The sequence below is a fragment of the Bos indicus genome, chromosome 19 (genome assembly GCF_029378745.1).
Source record: "Bos indicus isolate NIAB-ARS_2022 breed Sahiwal x Tharparkar chromosome 19, NIAB-ARS_B.indTharparkar_mat_pri_1.0, whole genome shotgun sequence".
Taxonomy (NCBI): domain Eukaryota; kingdom Metazoa; phylum Chordata; class Mammalia; order Artiodactyla; family Bovidae; genus Bos; species Bos indicus.
The window spans coordinates 38,902,636-38,928,692 of NC_091778.1; the positions used below are offsets into that span (position 1 = coordinate 38,902,636).

Below are 26,057 nucleotides of genomic sequence, written 5' to 3' on the forward strand. Positions count from 1 at the left end.
TATCTGGGGAGTAACAGAAATGTTGCAGGGAGGAGGGGTATATGCCAGGAAAACCGCTTTATTCTCTATTATATTTCTCTTCTAGACTTCGTCTTAATGTCACATCTGATTCTGAAGGGGCAAAGACTTATGAGTCCAAGAAACATCCTATTGATATGGTGATACAGGAGAAGGAGGGGGGAGTATAGTTTCATCTTCATTTTATCAAAGGAGAAATAAAGGCCAGGAGCTGTGACCAAGATAATATAGCTAGTCTAAGGTGCAACTCCAGTCATGCCAGGGAAAACCTCAGGACAGCAGAGCTATAGTTGGCTCAATCTGATTCACAACGGTATTCCATATCATTTAAAAGTTCCTGTAAAAGTCTTTCTAGTGACCAGCTGGTTGATTGCCTGGGGGTTATTTCCATTTGTTTAGTCCCTCAGGTAGAGAAAATGGAATTGCTTTCTTTTGGTTCAAGTAGGCAGGTCTGGATGGAGGGAATTGAACTTAGTTCACAAAAGGTGCCAGAATCCACACTCTTTAAAAAATAGATATAGAATAATGAGTCAAGGCTCCAGGTTTCTCAAGCTCATGCTTCCTCAACTCCGTCTCCACCTCAAGGTAATGGCCAGGATACGCTCGTTAACTAGTTAAGACAGGTGAAGAGAAATCCTTGATGGGGTCTATAATTCCCACAATCCTTTTGATTACACTTTCCCCATAAGCTTAAAAAAAAAAAAAATGAACTCAAGGTTTATTTTAAATTACCAAAGTCCCTGAAGTAGAGGACTAGTTTATTTTTAGTATTAAAGTGATGAACAATAATTCGCATTATTTCGACTTATCCTTTTTCAAACTCACTTGCTCAGAAAGTTGCAAACCCATACAGTTTCTAACAAGTCCCACTAACCATTAAGAAAGGACTTATAACAATAAAAGTTACGTGCACATGAAAAACCAGAGTAGAAAAATGCCATTCAGAGGTATAACACAAAGAGAAAGAAGACTTTCTGTGACTTAAATAACATTTTATGTCCATGATTCAGGAATGCTTCTGTTGGGAGCTGCGAAATCAAGGTGAGAAAACTTTGGTATCCAAATTGGATGTTTGGGTTCTCTGCCATGCCATTTGGGGCTAGGCCTGAGAAGGAGGAAGAAATTCTCAATTCCAGATCAGTTGCCAGTCCCAGGTTAGGAGTGAAGACTAAGTACAAACATACTCAAGGTCTGACCTTGAACGGCAGCGGGACCACCTGGGAAACTCCTCACTTGAGTCAGGCCGGCTGTGAAGAGCCAGGTCAGCCCTATCGCAGGCAGGGCCTTTATGCTAGAGACCCTCACAAGAATAGGCGTTTTAAGTGAGAGGCTGACATAGCTGGAGTTATGTGACCTAAAAGGTTGTAACCCACAAGGATGGGAGTAACAGCCCTTAACACTATGCTTCAGGTAATCGACATGACTCCACCTATAGGGCAGCAGGACTAAGCAAATTCCTAATAACTGAGGTTAGGCAGGATCTTATGTCATAACTCATAGAAGAAGCGATAGGTTCTACTGTATAAAATCCAGGTACAGTATAGATCCAAGAGGCCTGGACACTTAGAGAGTGTGGCAGAACACATGGTCTTCAAAGATCTGCTTCTCTTTTGCTGGGAAGGTCTTGTCACATATTGGACAATTCAAACTAAGGGTCTGCAGGTGCTGCTCCAAGGCCAAGTTGTGATCAAAAACATCAGCAGCAAAGTCTGATTTGCAGGTGGGGCATTTCTTGATGGAGAGCTGGGAGGAAGAACAAAGAGGTCAGTCTGAATGCCACGTATACATGGCAGAGACCATGTCTGGCTTTCTACTGTATCCTCAGCACCTAGCATACTGCTCAGTAGATGGTAGGTGATCAAGAAACAGAAGATGAATGAGCAAATTCACATTTGGAGATACTCACTAGGGCTTTCTCTAGGATTTCTCTAGGATTGAAAGGAAGCACTGGATATACCTTGTTTGGCTACCTGCCTGGTTCACCTTTCCTCCCTAGTCCTGCTACCAGACTCAACTTGCAGGTAGAGATCTTGAACAGAACAATGATGGATAAACTGTGCTTTTCTCTCTCCATCCGAACAGGCGCTCTTGGCACTGACCAAATTGATCTTGCTGACTTAGGAATTATCACAATGAAACAGTCTCCCTATAGTTCTCCCCTAAACTGGATGGAGCAGGAAGGGAAATTTTCTCAAAGCTTTGATGTGGGCAATCTCATGAATCAAATACTTACCAGGCTCGGGGCAGAACTTTCTTGGATACCTGAGGGTAATAAAAAAGATTTCATTCAATGAAAAAGTATCTATGCACTAGAATGCATTCTCCAGCTGTGTGCTAGCAGCTGTTTTCTTTAACCCTCATCATTCCTCTTTGATTCTTTAGCTTTCATATATATCATCTATTTCGATAGAGGGGATCTAAGTCAATGAGGGAAAAGAGGAAAAAATAATGAAGTGGCATTTTCAGTAGCCATTATATAATCAGAAAAAACAATAAACCTATTTTCAGTGTGGAGAAAATGAGATTTTAATGAAAACAGTAACAATTTAACAAGAAAATAGTCTGAGAATAGATTTTAAGACCAAATGCACATGAAGTCATTTTTTTAATGAAATGCTTAAAAATAGTTTTAAGGAAAAATAAACTCATACCACTGTCTATTGCAAAGATGTGATTTTAACTGTTAAAAAATATGACTGCTTTCAACTGTCCCTAAAAAGCAAATGAGGTCTCATGTTGCTTTTGGAGACAAAAAAAAGCAGGAAAGTTCTCTGTGTGGCAAGGACATCTGACCCCAGGTCCATAAATGACAAGACTGGCTGTCACCTCCCCCCCCATTTCCTGTCCTCCAAACCACCCAGGGGGTCTCTGTGGAGCACACCCCTGCGACCCCTGGTCAGGCCATGGGGCTGGTTGCCTCACCGCCCATCCTGGGCAGCAGAGCCCGCCTCTCGTGCTTCCATTTCCAAATCTTAATTAGCTTCCTTGGCTCTGTGTATATCTTCTGCACAGAGACATTTCTCTGATTTATATATTTGGAATATAGCCACGGGACTCAATTTGTGTCTGCTGCCTCTAGGCGAATGATCTGATTTGCGACTTCTAGATTCAGATTTATTTCTCAATTAACACTTCTTGCCTGGCAATCTTTCTGTTGGGTACTCAGCTTCTGCCCAGCAAGTCTTAACAATGAGGCTGGTCTTAATTAGCATCTCAGATAAAAAAAAATTTAGTGGGGGAATGGGATGCAGGCAGGGGCTTCCCAGCTCGAATGGCAAAGTTCTTACCAGAATATGGGTTTCCAAAGACAAGTCCTGGGTCTTGTCTTGTACCTCCTTGATTCGAAGTGGGCACTTGATATGATAAAGAGTCGCAGTCCAGACCCATGTAACTCAGCAGTCTGTTGTTCTCTCTCTTCAAATACTAAGGATAGAGTATTTACAGAGATATGTTCAAAGACAACAACAAAGAATGGCCACAAGGAACTGGCCACGGATGCTCATTACAGGTAGCTGTCAATTAACAGTGTGGCACCAGAGAAGTCCAAGAAGTGATAAACCGTTATTCTTCAAAAGGGGAAGCGCAGCCTCAATATTCCAAAGATCTGAGGTCTTTTTTTTTTTTTTTTTTTTTTAAGATTTTTTGATGTGGACAATTTTTCCAAAGTCTTTATTGAATTTGTTACAACACTGCTTCTGTTTTGTTTTTTTTGGCCACGAGGCATGTAGGATCTTAGCTCCCCAACCAGGGATTGAACCCGAAACCCTTGCATTGGAAAGCAAGGTCTTAACCACTGGACCACCAGGGAAGTCCCAAAATCTAAGTATTAATATCTGAATTTAAATATATACTGGATTTTGTTTAGAATCAATGCAAAAAGGAATTTACAATCTTTAAACACATACCAACTGAAGTGGGTATAGAAGCTGTGTGGATACGTGAGGGCGGCAGGAGCTATATTAAGACTAAAACTGTTGTACATTATTGAGAGCAAAATGCTTCTTTTAGTCTCCTTCCTAGAACAACTTTCTTACACACTGTGAATGTTTTTCTGATGTAATTTTCCCCTCTTCATGTTTTATCCCATCAAATGGATATGCTAACAGAGTGAGAGGGAGGAAGAAGAGAGGGAGGGAATGCAAGGAAGAATGTAAGAAATCAAGCTGCAAGGGAGACAGGTGGCATTTAAAGTTCTCAGAAGAAAGAACATTAGTAAACTTCTTAACATCTTAAGGGGCCTTTACTATAGTTCTTAACAAAGCTTCCAAGTATTAGATGTTTTTCTTGTTGTAAGTTGTGTGCATTCTTCCTTTCCCATCTTCTGCACACCCCTCCCCAAAGGCCCACCCATGTTACCGACTACGTCAAAGTCAAGGTATTTGAGTAAATTAAGAGGATGAGAATGACAGGACCAGAAATAGACCCCAAAGTCCTCTGCAAAACTGAAGCACTGGCATAAATGATATAATCAAAGGCAGGAGGCTGACTGAAGGCGCGGCCCAGAAGCGTCATGGAGAGGGAGGGAACGCGAGATGAAGAACGGCTGGAGGTACAGATCAGAGGAGCAGCCAGAATGCATGGACACCTGCTCTTTGATGCTAGCAAGTGTGTGAGAATGACTTCAAGTTCAATCTTTTTAATTGTTGCCATCATCGTCAATCAATTAATAATGTGTTTAGCATAGAGCAGAAAATAAATACTGGTTGGATGAATGAATGAACTGATGAATGAATGAATGCACAGTATTTCGGGGGGGCCTACCATGGGTCCAGCACTGGTACAGATCACCACTTCTGTTCCTAGTTTGGCAGCAGAGAAAAAGAAAAATTTTGTGTGGAAAGAAAGGGGTCCCTTGGCTAAATAGCATAAAAATGACGTAGGATATCATTCCCCAAATACAATACTTGCAATAGCTGTGGAGTTAAAAGCAAAAATAGTAACTTAGATCTTCATCAAGGCTGTTCCTTTCAAGTTGACTACTGCCATGCCAAACACGTTTCAGTTACAGAACAAAGAGTAGGTTTTGCGGTAGATTAGGAAACCAGATGAAATGTACTCTTTGTTTAGGGAAACTGTTTCATCCAATGTCCCAGAAAGAGCTCTTTTAACTTTTTATGTTATCACCACATCTCCGGGTCATCCTGCTCCTTCCCTTTAAAATTCTTTTACACACTTACATCATTTTCTTTTTCCATTTTCTCTTTCTCTCTCTGTAGAACATCATGTATTATCATGTTCTCACTCAGTCTTTTTGACAGGTCCATGTTCTGGTCCTATCAAAAAAAAAAAAAAAAATAGCATTAGGATCACATATTGTAGTCTGTATCTGAGATGGGATACAACGAGGAGATAGTAGAGGATCTGGTTTCCAAAATGGTGGGACTGAGGTAGGGGGGAAGGGATCAGGGATGGAGATGCGTGGTGCCATGGAGGGGATGCAGACTTACAGAAAAGTGACTTAACAAAATGCCTGAAGGCTTGGGCTGGCATCAAGATGCCGGTTTCTTTTGGTTTAGCTGGGAGTTAAGTGACCAAAGAGAGAGTTAGCTTGGGGGGAACCTCAAGACTGACTTATCAGAATGAGGGATAGGAAACCCCACCCAACCATGGAAACAATCATCTTTGTCTTGAATGAACACCTCACTGAATGCACAGTGAAGCACTGAGTTTAGGCTGGTGTGACTGCCAGTGTGAGGACAGGCATGTGGATTCAAGTTACGAGGAAGAAGGAACCCTGGATGGCATTTATCCAAGGCTACAAGGAACCCAGACTGGGGTCTTGGGCTTTCCAGTACGATGGGTTCACCTGACTAGTTTCATGGACCCAAAAGTCATAGGCATGCTTCAGCGCTTCCCGTCTCCTACCTACATATGTACACATGCGCGTACCTCACAGAAACACTTAAGCTAATCTTACTAGTTGTGGGGGTTTTTTTCAAGATTTTTTATTTGAATGCTGGTGCCCAAAATGCTGTGCGCTTCTAGCCGACCCTGAGGAAGTAATGCCAGAGGGGGCTACCCGATGACAGTGCTGACTGGAGGCTCCTGGCTCCCCATCCCCATTGGCTCCTGCTGGCTCTTCTGGTCCTGCTTCACTTCCTCAAAAGGCAGAAATAAGAAAGGTCTATCTGAGTCCGCACAGCAACCCACTCTATGGTTACAAAAACCTTCCCTGAGACCCATGGCTAAGCTACGGCTTCTATTTCCAGGGTTTCTGGCCGCATACTCCATCCCTCCTCTTTTTAACAGAAGGATAACTCTCTCTCCCTAACAAGGGTGTAAAATCCTAGTCCCGGAACCACAAACCTTCATCCCCTTGCTTCCTGGGCCCCACATCTCTGTCACCTACCCGTGTGGCAGCCCTGAGTTGCCTGATCTGTTTGTGGAGACGCTGACACTCTTTGTACTTCTCTAAGAAGCAGGCTTTCCCGGCCTCTACTTTTGCCTTTAGGCGTTCCACCTCCTGTACTAACTGCTCCTCCACGGCTGTTTTCTTGTTCCTAGGCTCCTGAAGCATAAGACACGGAGTCCTCAGAGTTAGGGGCCTTCTGGATGCATGAGGAATAAAGAATGCTATCAGACAGCTCGGGAGCCCCTGGGTCTTGAAAAGTATTCCATGAAAACCAAGGAAACCCATATTGGCCACAAGGAGGTCCAAACCTTTGAATGGCTATAGATTATTTACAAACAACAGTAATTTCTGTGCAACATCAGAGGTCACAAACTCAAAAGTGCCAATAGGAGCCTGACAAGTAATATAATTGAATGAAGGAGCAGGATGCCATGAAACAGTGAGACTTCAGCCACGTGGGGCACGCAGGACCCATCAGAAGGATCAGCAGTTACTCAGCTCCAGACACCACTGCTGGACAGGTATGTCAGCTCAAATGTTGCCAGAGCCTCTGATTTTTAAAGAAGCTGGAAATACCATTTTTTTAAAATGGGAAATATTCCCATTTTTAAGTGTTGATAAGCAAATCAATTTTTACTTAGAACACTATTTAGAACAAATAAAACATTTCTGTGGAATATACTTAATCTGTGAGTTGCTGATTTTCAAATTTTGTTGAATCTATTCTTTAGTACATCAAGCTAAAATACACAGTAACATGTTTAGTAGGTACTCAATCATTGATTGGATAATGACTGACTGAATGAATGATGCATGCATGATATGAGTTACATTCCCAATAACTAGATATTCTCCACACATCAGGATTTCTCAGGTTCTTACAACAGTTCAGAAAATGGAATTTCTAGCACTTGTTATCACCACAAGGCCTCTTCTATAACAATATATTACAGGAAATTATTAGTCAATTAGGCTTTCATCACTGTGTTCCATAGCTTAGAATAATGTATGACAATGGCTAACATTATATTAATATTAATTATAACAAAATTTGACTACTATAATATTTTCTAATTTAGAGCTCATTTTATAATCATTAATATGTCTGCCCCCACAGTAACTCTTTAAAAAGAGGGCAGGGGTTATTCTGTGTGATTCCTTATCCAAGGCTCTGTTTACTACAACCTGCCATGAAGTTTAACTTAGAATATTCCTCTGTCACTCATCACACATTAGAAATGCCCAGCTCTCCTAAATAGTTTGTAAAGGTCAGATTCTCTGTCCTTTTGGGTACAGAGAAAGAAGTCCAGCAGTAAATGCTATTCTAATCTGTCATTTACCCTATCACCTGCAAATAGCTCCTATCCTTTCCTTTCCTTAGGCGCCCTCCCACACAGCCGTTCAAAGACAGACATGCCGTTAACTCCTGTTGTTTCTTCGCTGCAGTAGTTTCTTTCTGCTTCATCTCTTCCACTGTCTGCTCAAGCTTCTTCTGGTGCTCCCTCTGCAGAAAAACAGGTTATGAGTACCACTGCTGGGAAAACACACACACACATGCATAAGCACAAGTGTGCATGCACTGGGGAAGGGCCTGCTAAGCTAATGAGCGAGAGAGGGAAAAGCAAATCTTCTCTTATTAGCTTCTGAGAAAAGCTGTGAGATGCCTCATTTTAGATGGCTTCCCCTGAGACCTTTCCCAGAGCCTGTGATACCCACATATACAATAAAGAACAATGCATATATTTTTTCACAAAGGTCAAAAAATATTATTTTCTTTCATGACTCTACCTGTTCAGTTAAACTGAGAAAGAGCTGGCCATTTTCCTCTTTCAGGTGCTCCAGCTGCTCTGTCTTATCTTGAACTCCCTGAACAAGCTTCTCCATTTCTCTCCCTTGATTTGACAGCTGAGCCTAAAGCAAAAGTAGTGAATACAATCAAGATATAAAAGAAGGAAACCTAAACAGGAACAATGCTTTTTAAACATACAGTAACATAAAAAGATGCGCTTTCCCTAGCAATTCCAACTATCCCTATCAACTTCTGTGTTCTTCAGCTCCACCTTATACCTACTAGAGAAGGAAAAGGCTACCCACTCCAGTATTCTCGCCTGGAGAATCCCCATGGACAGAGGAGCTTAGTGGACTTCAGTCCATCGGGTCGCAAAGAGTCAGACATGACTGAGCAACTAAGCACAGCACCTTACACCTAAGAATCTAAGACTCAGTTGAGTAAAACTTGACAAACTACCCTTTAAAGCCCCTCTCTAAGGCACAGCCTCCTAAAAATGAGAGCAGTTCTGCTTCTACCCGCTTATCCAGTCTTTTTAGTAAGATTTTGCTGGAAAAGATTTTGTAGCTAAAAGAAAAAAATTAGAAAGGATATTGGGGGAGGGTGGCGGTCAAGAGTGGAAAATACACACTCTGAAATTTCAATCTGACGCTCTGAGAAGTCCACCATAAGGCACCCACTATAATGCACCGCAACTTTCTGGATCACCAGAGTGGAGAGGTGGTGAGGCTAAGAAAATCTACTTTGGCAAAGGTTTGGCATAACCTACCTGAAGCTGATCCACTCTGACTCCCATCTTCTCATTTTCTGAGGACATCTTCTGGTTTTGTTCTTTCAGTCTGTGGAGGTAAGAGATGACTAAATGAAAAATATGCTGATTCTAGTTGAGCTACCCCAGACCATAAATGATTTAAGGCTGCCTTGGCCCTAAGCCTGCAGAGTTATTTTAAAATCCACTAGTCTCTTCTTCAGTCCCGTTCTGGCTTCCTGACCTCAAACTGCAAGTGTTCACTACTTAAAACTAATACCTGAATTTAGGCCATGTGTTTTTACCATTTTGATTCTAATTCTCTAACCCAGACTCAAAGAGCTCATGAGTCAAAGACGGAGAATCATACCTATCATTGTCCTTAATAGGAAGACTGCACTAACAAATTCTAGAAATCTAATTTGACCTTGCCTAAGGGTGTTTATAATACAGCAGTTCCTCCCATTCAAGAGTCAGACTCACTGAAGCAGCTCTATCTCCCAACAGTCCTTCTGTTCTTTCATTGTCTGTTCCAACTTCTTATTGATGCTCTTCAGGGTTTCCAGCTCCTCCTGTAGATTGAAATGCCAAAGGGACTGACCATTGCTAAGGCAGTGTTTAGTATCTCAGGCAGCCAACAAATATTTACTGAGCACTTATAACATGTCAAACATATACACACAGCAGTGAATGAAATATCCAAGTAAAGGGATTTTCATATTAAAATGTTCTTAATATGTTCTTTCCATAAAAATGGAAAAATACATTTATCTTAAGAGTCTGGGATTAACATATATAGACTACTATATGTAAAACAGATAACCAATAAGGGCCTATGTATATAGTACTGCTGCTGCTGCTAAGTCACTTCAGTCATGTCTGACTCTGTGCGATCCCACAGACGGCAGCCCACCAGGCTCCTCTGTCCCTGGGATTCTCCAGGCAAGAATACTGGAGTGGGTTGCCATTTCCTTCTCCAATGCATGAAAGTGAAAAGTGAAAGTGAAGTTGCTCAGTCGTGCTCGACCCTTAGTGACCCCATGGACTGCAGCCTACCAGGCTCCTCCGTCCGTGGGATTTTCCAGGCAAGAGTACTGGAGTGGGGTGCCATTGCCTTCTCTCGTATATAGCACAGGGAGCTATATTCAATATTTATAATAAACTATAAGGGAAAAGAATCTTAAAAACAGATACATATATGCATAATTAAATTACTTTGCTATACATTTGAAACTAATACAACATTGTAAATCAACTATACTTCAAATTAAAAAAAAAGAAAGGAAAAAATACATCTACCTTAATTTCTCTTCTAGTGGAGCTTATATTTGTCCATTAACTCATTACACAAATATTTAATGAGTGCCTCTACACACCAGACCCTGTTCTGGTACTGCAGACACAGCAGTGGACAAAATAAAATTTCTTTTTTCCTAGAAAAGTGCTGTCCAATAAATTCAGGAAAGTCATTATATATATAATTTTAAAAATTTAGCAGTCAATTAAAAAAGCAAAAAGAGACATGAAATTATTTTACTAATAGTATATGTATTTAATCCAGTGTATCTAAAATATCATTTCAATACATAAACAATAAAAAAGAAACATCTAATATACTAAAATCTGTGCCAGATACTAGTATAACAGAGTCAGATCATATGAAAAAGTGGGTGCTGGACAGGAGCCATCACCCCCACTCACATTTAACAAGCACACATACCTGCTTCTTTTGGAGCGTGGCCTGCATGTCTGAGTTTTGCTTCTGGAGGCTGACACAGCTGTCCTTCAGCTCCTGGTTTTCCTTGCAAAGCTCCTTGTTGTGCTGCTCAATTTCTTCCACCTCACTCTACAAAAGAACGTTCCATAAACACGTATTTGGCTTTTTATAGCTCAATGGATATTCAAGTCCTGCTGACATGAAATTCACATATGCTGGGATGGTGAGGGTCTAGTTGATCCCCACTCACTGTAGTGACATCTGTGTACCCCAAGTGGAAGCAACCCCTCAGTAGGTAGGGAAGGGGGAAGAGAAATGTGTCTACCATAAGCACTGAGCCTGCCATTACCAAGAAAGAAAAGACAAAGAAAATTAAGCCACAAAAACTTAAAAGGGGGAATGACAGAAGACTGTAATTTTTTTTCATGCATATACTTTATTTCTCCTATCAGACTCAGTTCTGTGAGACCGGAATAGGGTTTTAACAGATTCTTCATTACATCCCTAGTCCACCAGAGTGCTGGATGAACTAGATGTCTGTTAAATAACTAAGTAAGTAAATGAATCTAACTGAAAGATATTATACAAACAAGAATATCTACTGTGTCTCTCCTCAAAGGAGCTTATAAAATTTACTGTAGTGACAAGATGTACACATGACAAAAATTAAGTACCTGGGAAAGTTAAGGGAATAACTGAATGCCAAGTGAGTTACAGAAGCTTTAGAGAAAGGAGGAATCACTTATTGTTATGATTCTTATTAACATTCTGAAGTCATTCCCTTCTGATGGGTTTGAATAGGACTGTGTAAAAATTTCACAACAGTATCTGTTAGACATTCAATAAAGGCTTACTGACTAAAATTCTACCCTACCCTGGAATTGCTACTCTTAATGACAGACCTGAGTGGTAACAACCAGGATGTCCTCTTCATTTTCTGGACGGAACTGGAAAGGGATACTTGCTCCCCGGACCACCCCATCCTGATCCACATAGCAGAACTGGTAATACTCATCATCCTTGGGCAGGTAGTAAGCTGGAAACAGAACATGATTTTTAACCCAAAATATTGCTTCCCTGGTGGCTTAGAGGTTAAAGCATCTGTCTGCAATGCGGGAGACCCAGGTTTGATCCCTGGATTGGGAAGATCCCCTGGAGAAGGAAACGGCAACCCACTCCAGTATTCTCGCCTGGAGAATTCCATGGAGGGAGGAGCCTGGTGGGCTATAGTCCACGGGGTCGCAAAGAGTCAGATACGACTGAGTGACTTCACTTTGGGCTTCCCTGATAGCTCAGCTGGTAAAGAATCCACCTGCAATGCAGGAGACCTGGGTTCAATCCCTGAATTGGGAAGATCCCCTGGAGAAGGGAAAGGCTACCCACTCCAGTATTCTGGCCTGGAGAATTCCATGGACTGTATAGTCTACGGGGTGGCAAAGAGTCTGACACAACTGAGCGACTTTTACTCACTCAAGGTCTATTCAGAAAACTAAAAATCTAGAAGTCTTTTATCTACCCCAGAAGGCTCTAGCTCAAGAGAATTAATGAGTTTTGGTTGCTGTTTTTAATACCTTTGATCTAGTATTTTTCTCACCTTTGAACTGGACTTCCTGCTGTTTGGCTGATTCACTGTTTAGGTCAACGGGCAAAGTAACCCACATGAAGGTGTAGTACTCGCGGGTTGTCTTCCATCCAACCTGCAATGACAAAAGGCTCTTGTTCAGCATCTGAAAGTGCTCAGATTTAGGCTCTGTCTTCTGAAAATGCACCTTTCGTTATTTTAAAATTATAGTAGAATAAGTTCTTTATCATAAGATCTACCCACAATGGATCAAATCTTTTTGACTTATGATAACTACATATACAATTAAAAATTGGTATGCATGCACATATACCAGTTACTCATAAATTACTCATCTTAGAAGGAAACAAAAACTGGCCACTCAATATCCAGGATAAGAGTGCCAAATATTGTATCTCCAAGTCAGGTACAGTACTGAGAATGACTGGGGAAAAAAGCTGTAGGACTGTGAGCTTTGATTGTGCTATCTTCTTACAATGGTATACTTGGAACTTCTTAATCAAAAAGCACTTCTGATCTGCCCCTTCTATTGGTTTGTCCTCTCCTGTGTCCAATTAAGTCTTGTCACCTATACCAACCTGGTTACATCACTGCCTTTAAAAATGGCTTTTTAAAATAATGTGTGTGTTGGGGCTGGATGGGTAAGAGAGTTCTTAGATTAGGAGGCACCAGATAACGAAGTCCAGTTTGTATGATTTTCTTGCTCCAGAGTTTTTCTTAATATATGTTTATTGAAGATTTTTTGGTGATAAAAAAAATAATCTGGTAGTCATAAAGGCCTCTTCCAGGTATGAAATGTAGTAAGTCGTAAGATATAAGGATACTGTAAAATTTGCCTCAGAGCAGAAAGCTGGCTAAGTGGGAAATATTCTCACTAAGTGTGAAAAGGGGTAAAAGATGCTCAAATTATATCTGGAAGATAAGAGCATACCGGAGAACAGACAGAGAGTCATTGTGTCTTCAAGGGGTGAACACTCAGCAAATAAGAAGCAAAAATGACATTTATTGCCATATTTTGACTCTGCCTGAGCCCAGGGGGAAGAGAAGAAACTAAAAATAAATTCTATTTTTATATAGTAAGGAATCAGAGCATGGTTGAAAAGGCTATAAGCTCATCAGAACATACTGGGGCATGTTTTAGTGTCTCATTAATACACACCCCATTGCTGTGAGCACCTCTGAGCCACTGCAGCCTGCGGAGGAACAGGAAGCAGGAATTTTATGGAGTCTTCATTCACATCCTGGAGCTTCTTAATGCACTGTGACTAAAATATCATTTGGGAAGGCCTAAGAATTACTACTGCCTTGGAATAAGGATGCAACTTCCAGTCACCTGAGCTTTCTGTCCTTGGCTCCTCCATCTCAGGAGTCCTCGTCCCAGCCTGCCTTTTGTGGTATGACCATGGAACATGGCATAGGAGCCCAGGTAAAGGAGAGTATGGAGCACAGGGCTCTATGTTGAAGGAAGAAAACCTGACTCCCAACCACTTTAGCTTTTATCACTGGTGGTAGCCTTCACTCTATGGAGAAGATGGAGCATGCTGCACATGCAGAAATGTTTTGTTGAGGGCCCTTTGGGTGCCAGGAACCAGTGGTGTTAGGGCAGATGAGGAGCTGAGGAGTAGGATTAAGACTACACTGCAAGAACACCAGGAACATTTTAGAAGTGAGCTAGGAAGGACAAGCATTGAAAAGCAGAGATATTACTCTGCTGACAAACGTTCATATAGTCAAGGCTATGGTATTCCCAGTGGTCATGTATGGTTGTGAGAGCTGGATCATAAAGAAGGCAGAACACCAAAGAATTGATGCCTTCGAACTGTGGTACCTGAGAAGATTGCTGAGAGTCCCTTGGGCAGCAAGGAGATCAAATCAGTCAATCTTAAGGGAGATCAACCCTGAATATTCACTGGCAGGACTGATGCTGAAGCTGAAGCTCCAGTATTTTGGTCATCTGATTCGAACATACGACTCATGGGAAAAGTCAATGATGCTGGGAAAGATTGAGGGCAGAAGGAGAAGAGTGCATCAGAGGATGAGATGGTTGGATGGCATCACTGATGCAATGAAAATGAACTTGGGCAAAATCTGGGAGATGATGAGGGACAGGGAGCCCTGCTGTGCTTTAGTCCATGGGGTCGCAGAGTCGGACACAACTGGATGAGTGAACAACAACAAAGGAAGAACAAAACTTTACATTCAGCCCTTAATTCTCTAATTTACTATCTGTTGTTCAAAGGAATTCAGCAGAATAGAGGAAGAAAAGCAGAGGCTTGGGAGTCAAACAAAGGTCTCCAAACGGGGAGACCTTGGGAAAATCACCATCTTGAGTATATTCATTTTATTCATCGGTGCACAAGTAATAAAACTGCTTACCTCAGGGGGCTGCTGTGCTGTGAGGATTAAATTAGAAAACACATACCCACACACACACACACACACACACTAAAAAAAAAAAAGAAAGAAGGAAAGAAAACCCCATCAAAGACCTAGCACATCATATATTCTCAAAAAGTTTGTGTTCTCTCTTTATTACTCTTAAAATTTTCTTTCAGGCTTTAGTGGTGGTGATCGGCGGTTTAGATGCTAAGTCGTGTCCAACTCTTGTGATCCTGTAGATTGTAGCTTGTCAGGCTCCTCTGTCCATGGGATTCTCCAGGCAAGAATACTGGAGTGGGTTGCCATTTCCTTCTCCAGGGGATCTTCCCGACCCAGGAACTGAACCCAGGTTTCCTGCATTGCAGGTAGATGATTTACTGACTGAGCTATGAAGGAAGCCCTTCAGGCTTTAGCGTAGGTGGCAAATCAATAGCTTTTAGGGAATTCCCGGGTGGCCTGGTGGTCAGGACTCAGCACTTTCATTGTCAGGGCCTGAGTTCAAGCCCTGGTCAAGGAATTAGGATCCCTGCAAACTGAGTGGCACAGCCAAAAAAACAGGATCTAAAAAAAAATACAAACAATGCTTTTAAATATTTGTTTTTAAAAAGTATAATCCTTTCATTTGGTTTAGAGTGACATCCTCGCTGCCAGTTGCTAAGGCTTGGGAATTATAAACAATCAGCCTGAGCAAAATGGAAAAAAAAAAAAGTTAGATTACCTCTGAGAAGCTGTAAGTAATTTTTAATCATTCTTTTTTTCAATTATATATACCTGTACTATTCAATATGCTAGCCACTAGTTAGCATATTGAAGCTACTTAATTTAAAGCATATGAAGCTACTTAAATTAAAATTAAATAAAACTTAAAATTTAGTTACTCAGTCACACTAACTACATTTTAAGTGCCATTAGCCACATGTGGCGAGAGCTTACTATACTGGACACCAAAGCAGCCAGTATAGCTCCTTCCTAGAAATTCTACTTGTCAGTGTTAGTCATAGAAAGTTCTACTGGACAGCTGAGATACATATGGGGAAGAAAAAAGACAGTTGCCATCTTCTTTCCAAGACAGAAAACATCCTCTGTGTCAGGTTTCTGTTAGGACACCTTTAGTCTAATGAGTCAATGTCCTGCAGTCTTAGGAGCTGTCATGATATTCGCCAGTGTCCCTCTGCTTGTCCACTATCCCCACCTCTAAACACCAGCCTTGTTACCTCCAGCTTCCATCACTCTTTCACTTAGCTTGAAATTCCAAACAATCAAGAGAAGGAATTTGGTGAGGGGTGTGAATTAGCACCAACTCCTACATACTGCAGTCAAGAATGATGTCTGATTTCAGGATGAACAGTGTTGGCAAACAAGCACATGACATACTGAGGTGTCAAAACAAAGGTCACTGATGCTGGAACTCTGCAGTGTAAATAATGTATGTTTGACCTTTATCTCCTGTCTCTGGAAATAGGACAATTTGTCATTATGGTATGTGAATAAATGAGTGAATATATGTGTCTGTGGCAGGGGGAATGTTAGAGAGAGATGTGGTGGGAAAGTAGAGAATAAATTGACTATAATAAAAAAGTACCATTTCTGTACTTGAACTGACATGGTGATTAGACACTGGAAGAGGAAACCAAAGGAGCTCATAAACTTTCTGTTCTTAGAAATCTTCACAAAGAAGCAAGACACACTTATTGAGGAACACACTTCTTGAATACAGGGTATTAACTTTTCAATATCCTTTCCAGATTGGTAATACTCATATTAAAAAAAATTAAACACTGTACTAAGTAAGCAAGTGACATTACTTCACAGAAACTATATAAGAGGCCATCCACCCTAGTCAGGTCATAGATGAATATTAATTTAAAACATTTACATTCGGTCTTTTAAAGTGTAATAAAACTTGGGGACTATATGATTTGCTATCTTATTTTAGCTTAAGACTGAAATTAAAATTTGAGTCCTATAGCACTGTTGATGTGTGAAGGGGGAAGTGCTAGGGAGCTTAGTTCAGGATTTTAACATTGGTCACACATATATGCAAAATGCTTATAATACAGAGACAGACACACACACTAAGATTCACCTCTGGTTCCTAATCATTTGGTACTAAATTAACACTTACTCTAAAGATGCCAATCCAATCCTTTCGACGGGGAATGAAATGCTGGGTGAGGGTGTAGTAGCACGTGATGTCCCCCCCAGGGATGTAGAACTTCTCCACACTGTTAAAGATGACCTGAGAGAAATGACAGTGGTCCAGCAGGACAGCTGAGGTGGGGGGATCGTCTACTGTATCTTCCATGGTAGGGGTCCTGTTAAGAGATATGGGATAGAATAAGGCTCAAAAGGGTTGTCTGAAATGCCAGAAATTTCTGGGCTCTCACCCAGGGAACATTCTGTTCAGAGCAAGTCAGGAAAAGCAAAAGCATGACAAGTATTGAGATCACACAACTTGCTTTCTGTTTCACTATGAGCCACTCTGCATTCACAACTTCCTATGCTCTAAGAATTTTCTGAGACTATCTTTGACCTCTTCACCACAGGCACCACCATCCTCATTATATCCTTATCCTCTGCTCATAGCTAATTTTCTCCCTTTCTTCTAAATGCCTTAAGTAAGGCAGCCTAGAGGTAAATGCCCTGAGCTGGGAACTGTAAGACTTAGATTCTAGATTTTTTATCCCAACAAGCCCTGTGACTTTTGGAATGTCATTTTCTCTAGATTTCAGCTTCTCTATTCAATTCCATTCATCCTGTAATTATCAGATCCTTCTTAATATTAAAGCACTCTGCTAGGGGCTCGGAATGAGTGCAGACAGGCATAAGAGAAGGAGATTATCTGACATGCAGTGGTGACAAGCACAGGTTCAGAAACCAAAATGCTGGAGTTCAAATTCCAGCTTCACCACCTATAAAATGCATGCCCTTGGGTAATTTATTTAACTGGACTCTGCGCATGGTTCCTCATCTGTAAAATGGGGCTGATAACATCTACCTCATTCTTTGTGTGTATGTATGAGCAGTAACTGAAATATAGGTATACCTTGAAGATATTGCACGTTCAGTTCCAGACCATCTCAATAAAGCACATACTGAATAAAAGTAAGTCACACAATTTTTTTGGTTTCCTGGTACATATAAAAATTGTTTACATTATAATCTATTAAGTGCTCAGTAACATTATGTCTAAAAAAACAATGTACATACCTTAATTAAAAATATTTTGTTAAAAAGTGCCAAAAGCAACATCAAAAATGACTGATCACAGATCACCGTGATAAATATAAAAATAATGAATAAGTCTGAAATATTGCAAGAATTATCAAAATGAGACATGAGTAAGCAAATGCAGATAGAAAAATGGCACCAACAGACTTCCTTAAGATATGGTTGCCACAAACTTTCAATTTGGTAAAAAATGTCAAAAGTATCTGTGAAACACAATAAAACTAGGTAGACAGTGACTAGTCCTTAAATTAGTACCTGTCATAAGAGTAGGCAATTCACACAAAGTAAAGGCATGTTTAATTGCTAAGTTATGTCTAACTCTTTGCAATGCCATCAACTGTAGCCTGTCAAGCTTCTCTGTCCGTGGGATTTCCCAGGCAAGCATACTGGAGTGGGTTGCCACTTCCCTCTCCAGGGAATTGAACCTGTGTCTCCTGCTTGGCAGGCAGATTCTTTATCACTGAGGCAACTGGGAAGCTGCTAAAGTCATGCTGAGTGACAGAATAAAGTACTTGGACAAAGTCTGCATAAAGAGAGGGCTTAACAGATGTGATTATTACTTTTGCGGGTTTTTTTTTTCTCTTTTCTGGCATACAGTCTTTGCCCTCCAAAGGGTCACAATCCGATATGGAGGTTAGATGAGAATTTAAGTGACTGCCAAATGGATAAATACATGCAAAATGCTCCTGGGTTCAAAAGAGGGAGAGAGATGAAACTGGTTAGGAAAATAAAGAAAAGCTTTGAGCAGTGAGTGGAATCCTGGGTAAGTCCTCAAAGAAGATTAGGGTTTTGACAAGTGTGTTTGGGGGTGAGGAAACTTCAGATGAATGTAACAGCATGCAAAAAGCAAAGAGACAGAAAAATGCAGTCCATGTTTGGAGGACAGCAAGCAAGTTTGGATCTCTACAAAATGGAGACAGTAAGCTGATTTCACCTTTCGAGGTCATGCTGCTGCTGCTGCTGCTAAGTCGCTTCAGTCGTGTCCGACTCTGTGGGACCCCAAAGACAGCAGCCCACCAGGCTCCCGTCCCTGGGATTTTCAAGGCAAGAACACTGGAGGGCTTCCCTGGTGGCTCAGTGGTAAAGAATCTGCTGGCTAATGCTGGAGACATGGGTTCGATCCCTAGTCCGGGAAGATCCCACATGCAGCAGAGCAACTAAGCCCATGCGCCTCTGAGTACTACTGAGCCTGTGCTCTAAAGCCTGGGAGACGCAACTACTGAAACCAGTGCCCCTAGAGCCTGTGCTCTGCAACAGGAGGAGCCACCGCAACTAGAGAAAAGCCCCTGCAGCAAAGAAGACCCAGCACAACCCAAAATAAACAAAACTATTTAAAATAATTAAAAAAAAAAAAAGAACACTGGAGTTGGTTGCCATTTCCTTCTCCAATGCATGAAAGTGAAAAGTGAAAGTGAAGTCGCTCAGTCCTGTCTGACCCTCAGCGACCCCATGGACTGCAGCCTTCCAGGCTCCTCCTTCCATGGGATTTTCCAGGCAAGAGTAGTGATCAAGGGTGGGGAACTACTGAAGAGAAAGAAACAATAGGTAAAAGAAACAAAGTCTTTAGAACTGTCAGGACCTGACACTTCCTGCCCTTCAAAAGTCACACGTCCTGTGTTCTAAATGCCTCCTTGGTCTAACATTTAGTGAGTCCATGTTACTCAACCCTCAGCTGTACTGGGAAATGAGAACAATACTGCAGCTCTAAACAGCAGATGAAGAAAGAGCTGTACATATGCAAAAATGGCATAATACCTTACAGATTCAGCTTCTAGAACATGCTGGAAGATTGTATACACACACATGCAAACACAACTTAAAAAAATAGTAAGTACAATAACCAAAAACACAGTAGCTCTTCTGGCTCTGCCCCACCCACTTATTTCCTGGTTTTATTTTGAACTCTAAACAAACAGGCCTTCTCTTCCAGCTCCCCCAGAAATAAATTTTTTCACAGAGAAGGCAAGAGGACTTTGAGGTACCCAACTGTCTGTTCTTGGGACTGAACTGCTCAGAAATGTATTGGCTTTCTGGGGTTTGTGACAGTTTGGCCACATCCTCAGTGTCAAAACTCAGATCAGTTTTTCTAAGGAAAGGAGAGGACACATTCTAGTCTAGGCCAGTACTTGTTCCTCCTGATAAGCTGTGGCCTGCTGATCTGATGAATGCTGCAGGAGAATGTATAGGGAGATTTTTCAGCTTGCAGACCCCAGTCTTTCCTAGTGGTCTTCAGTCCACTGAGGCCAGCATAGCCCCTGGGTCCTAAGCTTGGAGCACCATTTATCTGAGCATGTGACTTGATCTGTGCTTTACCATGGATAATGATCAATCCCTCAGGTAAGAGTGACTTCGGGCCCCGTCTCTCAATTAACCTAAGTACCATCATATTGTCTGTTCTTTTCCTTCATAACACTATCATAACTGTAAATACAACACTAATGCTAGCCCATAGTAATTACTAAGTACTCACAGAATAAATGAATGAATAAGATATGCATGTAATTCATCAAAAAGTGAAAGGAAGGAACTTTGTAGGTAAACAATGGTGTGTATGATGGTGGCGCTAATTCTTGTCTTTAGCCCCGCTCCTAATTTGTTTGGTGTCTTTGGAGAAGCTGCTGTTTCTCAGTTTTCTCTTTTCTAAATTAGGGTGAGGAGCAAGTTGCTGGTGGCTAAGTGGTTAGGATTCTGGGCTTTCACTGCTATGGCCGGGATTCAGCCTCCGGTTGGGGAACAGAGATCCTACAAGCCACACGATGTGGCCAAAAAAATAAAAAATAAGTAGGGTAAAGAGATGAAAATCTCCAAGTGTTATGTCAGTTCTCGGTATAGCTGGTTCAGCGGGCAGAGCCGGTTCAAGTGGCGTAGTGCCAAAAAAATAAAAGGCACAGATTCGATTTCCTTAAGGACCCATAAAATTCACACTCCATTACCTTCCACACACTCAAACTCTGGCATGCTGTTTTGCAAATGCATGCTACTCTGAAAGGCAGGACCAGTCAAGGGTAGGGGAGTTTGGTACTGCCTCTCTTTCTTTACTAGAAAACAATCAATCTGTAAGTGAGCTCAGAACACTGAAGAAATGACAGCATATGTACACAAAATGGCATGACAGAGCTCAAGCTCTGAGGCTTGAGTGTACAGCCAATGGAATCTTTGTTGTTGTTCAATCACTAAGTCGTGTCTGACTCTTTGTGACCCCATGGACTGCAGCACACCAGGCTTCCCTGTCCTTCACTATCTCCCAGAGTTTGCTCAAAATCATGTCCACTGAGTCAGTGATGCCATCCAACCAACTCATCCTCTGTCGCCCCCTTCTCCTCCTGCCCTCAGTCTTTCCCAGCGTCATCTTTTCCAGTTAGTCGGCTGTTTGCATCAGGTGGCCAAAGTATTGGAGCTTCAGCTTCAGTATCAGTCTTTCCAATGAATATTCAGCATTGCTTTCCTTTAGGATTGACTGGTTTGATCTCCTTGAAGTCCAAGGGACTCAACTCTCAAGGGTCTTCTCCAGCACCACAATTTGAAAGTATCAATTTTTTGGCGCTAACCCTTCTTTATGGTCCAACTCTCACATCCATACATGACTATTGGAAAAATCATAGCTTTGACTATACGAACCTTCGTCAATAAAATGATGTCTCTGCTTTTTAATATGTTGTCTAGGTTTACTATAGCTTTTATTCCAAGGAGCAAGCCTTTTGATTTCAAGGCCAATAGATGGAACTCTGACATAGTTACTTTTTTTTTTAATCTCAGTTTCCGAAATGATTAAGGTCCTCAGAGGAGGAAGGCAATGTATTTTAAAATGAGTCTCCTGAACTGGCTCCTGGCTTCTAAGAAAACCTGACACATTTTCATCTAATGAGCATCTCAAGATTAATACATGTCTTCTAGGACTGTTCCATGAGGGCACAGATTCTCTTATATTCTCCTGAAGAAAAGGAACAAAAAAGCCAGTTCTACTCCTGCTCTTTCTGAATGAATCTGTAAACTACACTGATAACACCTTTTTGCAGAAAAATTAAAAAATGTTTTAAACTTTCTGATTAGGTTCTAACAATGCAAATAGTCAACCAAATCATCTTACCAATTTTCCCAAAGAATTTTCCTCATTATGCTAAATCAGGAAGAATAACTTTATTTAAAAAAAAAAAACCTAAAATTCTACCACACAAATGTTCAACATTTTTATGTTAGCCTTTTATACCAGTGGGCACATGTTTCATGAGAAATGAAGACTTTAGATACGTTTCCCTGGATTAGTTCACAGAAAGCAAATGCATCCGAAGCCCAGAGAGAAATGCTAATCAATTCTTCATTTGGGAACCGTTAAAAACAAAACACACATTCAACCCAATTCCTTCTTCCTTCTGCTTACTTAACTTTCTAAACTATTAGCAATTAGCAAAATGGATGAACTGATTTGAATCCCATTCCCCCTGGCCCTGGAAGAGATGCTTCCACAAAACTACCCTTTAGAGAACACTGACAATAGCTATTACGGATGTGTAGATGGCCCTGAGATGGGGAGCAAAAGCAAAGACACATAGCCACCGGTCCTCAGATTATTACAGCCACTTGCTCTAATCCAAATTGTCCAAGTTCATTCTAGTTCCTTACCTAAAATCTTTGAGTGACTTAAGTAAATTTTATACCCCCAGGAGACTTTTAATACCTAATTCACTAATAATTGTTTGGATTCGTTACCCAGCTTATTCTAAGCAGCCTTTATCCCATATACCACATCACTGTGCCAAAAGTACTACGGAAAAACAGAGAAACAGTTCTGAGCAACCAGAAGAAACTGCAAAAAGCTCAAAGCTGTGTACTCAATCTCCATTTTCTTTCATTTTACTTTACTGAGATTTTATACTTCTTCTGTGAAGAGGGTGATTATGCTAACCCTTGAAGTGACAAGGGTAGTGACAGTGATGTGCAGCAGAAAGGGAACTAAGCTAGGAGCCAAGGGACCTGGGTCCATTAGTTCTGCCACTAACTAGCTCTGAGATCTTGGCCAAGTCACACTACTTTTTAAACCTCAGTTTCCTCATCTGTAAAAATGCATGGATCAGGCAAGAAAATCTCTAAGAAACTTTCCGGCTCTAATGATGATCCCAAGTGAATGAAAAAGGAAGCGAAGACAGAGTTTAACTGTCTTCATATAAGAAAATGAGGAAGCATGGTATTATATTAATAAGCACAGTCAAAAATTTTGAAGAGCCCTATTTGTACTCTGACTCCAAAGTCTGCAGGATGTGTTAGTGTTGTGTAACTCTTACTACCCTTCTCAGAGTCCTTTCCACTCCACAGATGTCATTTCTGCAAAAGGGTAGACTTTCAGATAGAGGCCCTCTGAAAGCATCTGTGAAAGTGAGTCACCTAGATATTCCTTAATCATTAAGGATAGTCCTTAATCATCTACATAATCTACAAAGGCCTACTGTATTAAAGTCTTTTGCTTTTAAAGGTTTTTGCAGTTGCTGCTGCTGCTGCTAAGTCGCTTCAGTCGTGTCCGACCCTGTGCGACCCCATAGATGGCAGCCCACCAGGCTCCCCCATTCCTTGGATTCTCCAAGCAAGAACACTGGAGTGGGTTGCCATTTCCTTCTCCAATGTATGAAAGTGGAAAGTGAAAGTGAAATTGTGTCTGACTCTTAGCAACCCCATGGATTGCAGCCCACCAGGCTCCTCCGTCCATGGGATTTTCCAGGCAAGAGTACTGGAGTGGGGTGCCATTGCCTTCTCCTTTTGCAGTAGTGTAGTTGTTATATAGCTTTTATATTATTCTACTCCACTCCAACCATGGCTACTTGTTGGCTTACATCAGAAGCAAAGAATCCGAGGGAGAGAAAAAAGTTTAAATGTCCAGGAGGGTTGAACTCAATAAATAAAAGTGGAAACATTAGCCCCCGAACTAAATTGGGGGGAGTGTTGGGGGAGAAGGACTACAGGAGATCGATGGTAAAGAAGCAGGTCACCGCACTCCAGCTGCTCTCTCTTCTCAGCTGTCTAGAACATCTCCTCCAATTACAAAAGGCAACTGAACGAAGGGGGGGTTCAGTGATCAGGACGGGGAAACTGAGAAAGTAACTTGCCTAGGGTCACTGGGCAGGGTCCCGCTTCTGCCACCAAGCCGACCGCGATGACGATGACGTCAAGCACGGGAGTTAAGGAGCCAGCACGACCTCGGCCGGCGAGGGGGGCATGACGCCGTGACAAGACCCTCACTCGGGTCAGAGGAATTCCTTCTGTCCCAGGGACCGCCCACGCGGCCCCGGGCACTGAAGCCCTGCCCTCCGCGGCAGAAAACTGCCCTCAACCCTCCAAAGACCGCGGAGAGGCTCCAGGGGGCCCATGACGTCACTCCCACTTACGGTCACCCTAGAAAGATGAAAGGAGGTGAAAACCGAAACCAATAGCACACCCGCCCGCCCATGGCCCTTTCTCAGTACTGAAAGTGTGAAGTCGTTGAACCTGAGGGCCCAACTGTCCCTAACTGCCCGCCTTCGCGCCAGAGACTCACCAAGGGTTGCAGTCAGCGGCAGCGCTACAGCAACAGGGCACAGAGGGGAACAGAGGCGGGGCTAAAAACCCAGGGACGAGCTGTCCTGTCTGACCCCGCCCATCACGTCATAACGGTCAGCAAGTCCCGCCCTCACCGCGGTGCTTTACGGGACTTGTAGTGCTCAGGTGCATGGGTTCCAGAGTTTTCCGTCACCTTGTGTGTTCCGGAACAGCAATCACATCCGAAGGAGCTTATTTCTTCCCCTAGGACGAGACATTTACTTTAAAAAAAAAAAAAAAATTCTTTCAGTTTTCAATGAGAAAGCTCCATACATTTGAAGGGCCAATGAAAGATCATCTTCATTTTTCTCCTGCCTCCACAAAATACTTCACTAAGAGTCTTACAGATGAGAATGCCTTTGGCATTTAATGATGCCTCCCACCTGCCCAGGGAGACCCAGCAATCTCCCTGGGTGCCCTAGTTTGTGGTTCATCATTTCCCTTCTAGGAAGAAATTATTCTTTAATGTTAACTCTGTCAAAGTAGTGCTCTTCCTAATTGGGTTAAGAATAAACTCAGCAAGAGTTCCTGCTAAGTCAGTTTAGAGAAAATTCCCCCACTTTTTGATATCTGATGAAACCCTGGCCTGTCTTCAGCAAGAATCCTGTAAGTAGGTTTAGCAACAATCCCCTCACCTTGATGTCTTTTCTTAGTAATTTTCCATTCACTTATCCTTACTGTATTTGGAGTCTAGTTCAATCTCTCTCCTTTGGTGTAATGTACCCATTGCAATAGTCCTGGATAAAGTCCCTCTTTTATCATGTCAGGATAATTATTTCTTAACACGAAACATGCTGACTATGGAAGATTAAATTCAGAAATGCCCCTTCTCCAAGGTGCAGCATCTGTCTAAATCTGAAAGGTAACTTTTCTATGTCATTTAACGAGGGAACTTATGCCCCTGTAGCCACTTGAGGCTTCAGGCAGGAGAATGAGTGTTTCCAATTCTGCGTTCTCACAAGATTCCTGGCACTCAACTGAGATGAAAGAATGGTGGGAAATAATGAGTAAACCCGGGAGTGGGGTTTCTGTTGAAAGTTCTAATTACCTTCTGAGTTACCAAAATAATACTCTTCTATCTAAAACTGTCTACTGTCTTCTGATCTCAGAATCCTGGATGTATTTCCATTAATGTTACTAGTCTTTTGGAAAGCACTAAGAGTTGACACCTCCTACACACACACAGCTTACCGTTGAGGTGGTAGTCTTCCTTACTGCGGTAAGAATAAACTCAGTTATATCTTGTCAACTGGTTGTTTTGTTGATAGTTTGGGGAGCTAAATTTGACAGCATAGAAGAAAAAGATCAGTCTGATGTTTCCAATATAAGTGTCAAGGGAAGGCTGCAAGTACAATCCTTTATAACTGAATATTAAAGAAATGAGAATTTATATTTAGACCTACAAAGAAAATCTTCCACTTCTGTTTTCAACTGCTAGATATGGGGGCTAACTAAGACTGGAGATTAGGTTACTCTGTGCCTGACACAGTGGGTTATCTCATTTAATCCTTATAAGAGAAGCACTTTTACTATCCCCATTTTATAGTTGATAAAATTGAAGCTTAGAGGAATCAAGTTACTTGCCCCAAGGTCACACAGCTAGTTAGTGCCATTAGAAGGCTTTGAACCCAGCATTCTGACTCCAGTGTACTCAATCACTATACTTACTGTATTTTT

General features: G+C 41.6%; 1 protein-coding gene across 2 annotated transcripts; it reads right to left on the minus strand.

The window, feature by feature from the left end:
- Positions 1 to 735: 735 nt before the first annotated feature.
- CALCOCO2 (calcium binding and coiled-coil domain 2) lies at positions 736 to 24,457 on the minus strand. 2 transcript variants are annotated; one of them, XM_019981602.2, is made up of 13 exons: positions 24,340 to 24,457; positions 16,711 to 16,900; positions 12,219 to 12,321; positions 11,527 to 11,660; positions 10,628 to 10,753; positions 9,391 to 9,479; positions 8,929 to 8,998; positions 8,159 to 8,281; positions 7,788 to 7,874; positions 5,196 to 5,291; positions 3,306 to 3,441; positions 2,252 to 2,280; positions 736 to 1,761 (listed from the first exon to the last, which is right to left on the minus strand). In XM_019981602.2, the coding sequence occupies exons 2-13, from the start codon at positions 16,888 to 16,890 to the stop codon at positions 1,582 to 1,584; spliced, it is 1,353 nt and encodes a 450-aa protein (XP_019837161.2). In that variant the 5' UTR covers positions 16,891 to 16,900; positions 24,340 to 24,457; the 3' UTR covers positions 736 to 1,581. The 2 variants fall into 2 exon arrangements, with proteins under 2 accessions (XP_019837161.2, XP_070629410.1); XM_070773309.1 differs by lacking the exon at positions 24,340 to 24,457 and adding an exon at positions 23,912 to 24,059.
- Between the last annotated feature and the right edge of the window lie 1,600 nt (positions 24,458 to 26,057).

Excerpts from the sequence above, each read along its gene's own strand:
- CALCOCO2 (XM_019981602.2), bottom strand. The coding sequence starts at position 16,890 with ATGGAAGATACAGTAGACGATCCCCCCACCTCAGCTGTCCTGCTGGAC. Across the intron at positions 8,282-8,928 it reads TCAGAGTGGATCAGCTTCAG|GCTCAGCTGTCAAATCAAGG; the intron begins GTAGGTTATGCC and ends CTTTTGCTTTAG. Across the intron at positions 2,281-3,305 it reads CTTTGGAAACCCATATTCTG|GTATCCAAGAAAGTTCTGCC; the intron begins GTAAGAACTTTG and ends TATTACCCTCAG.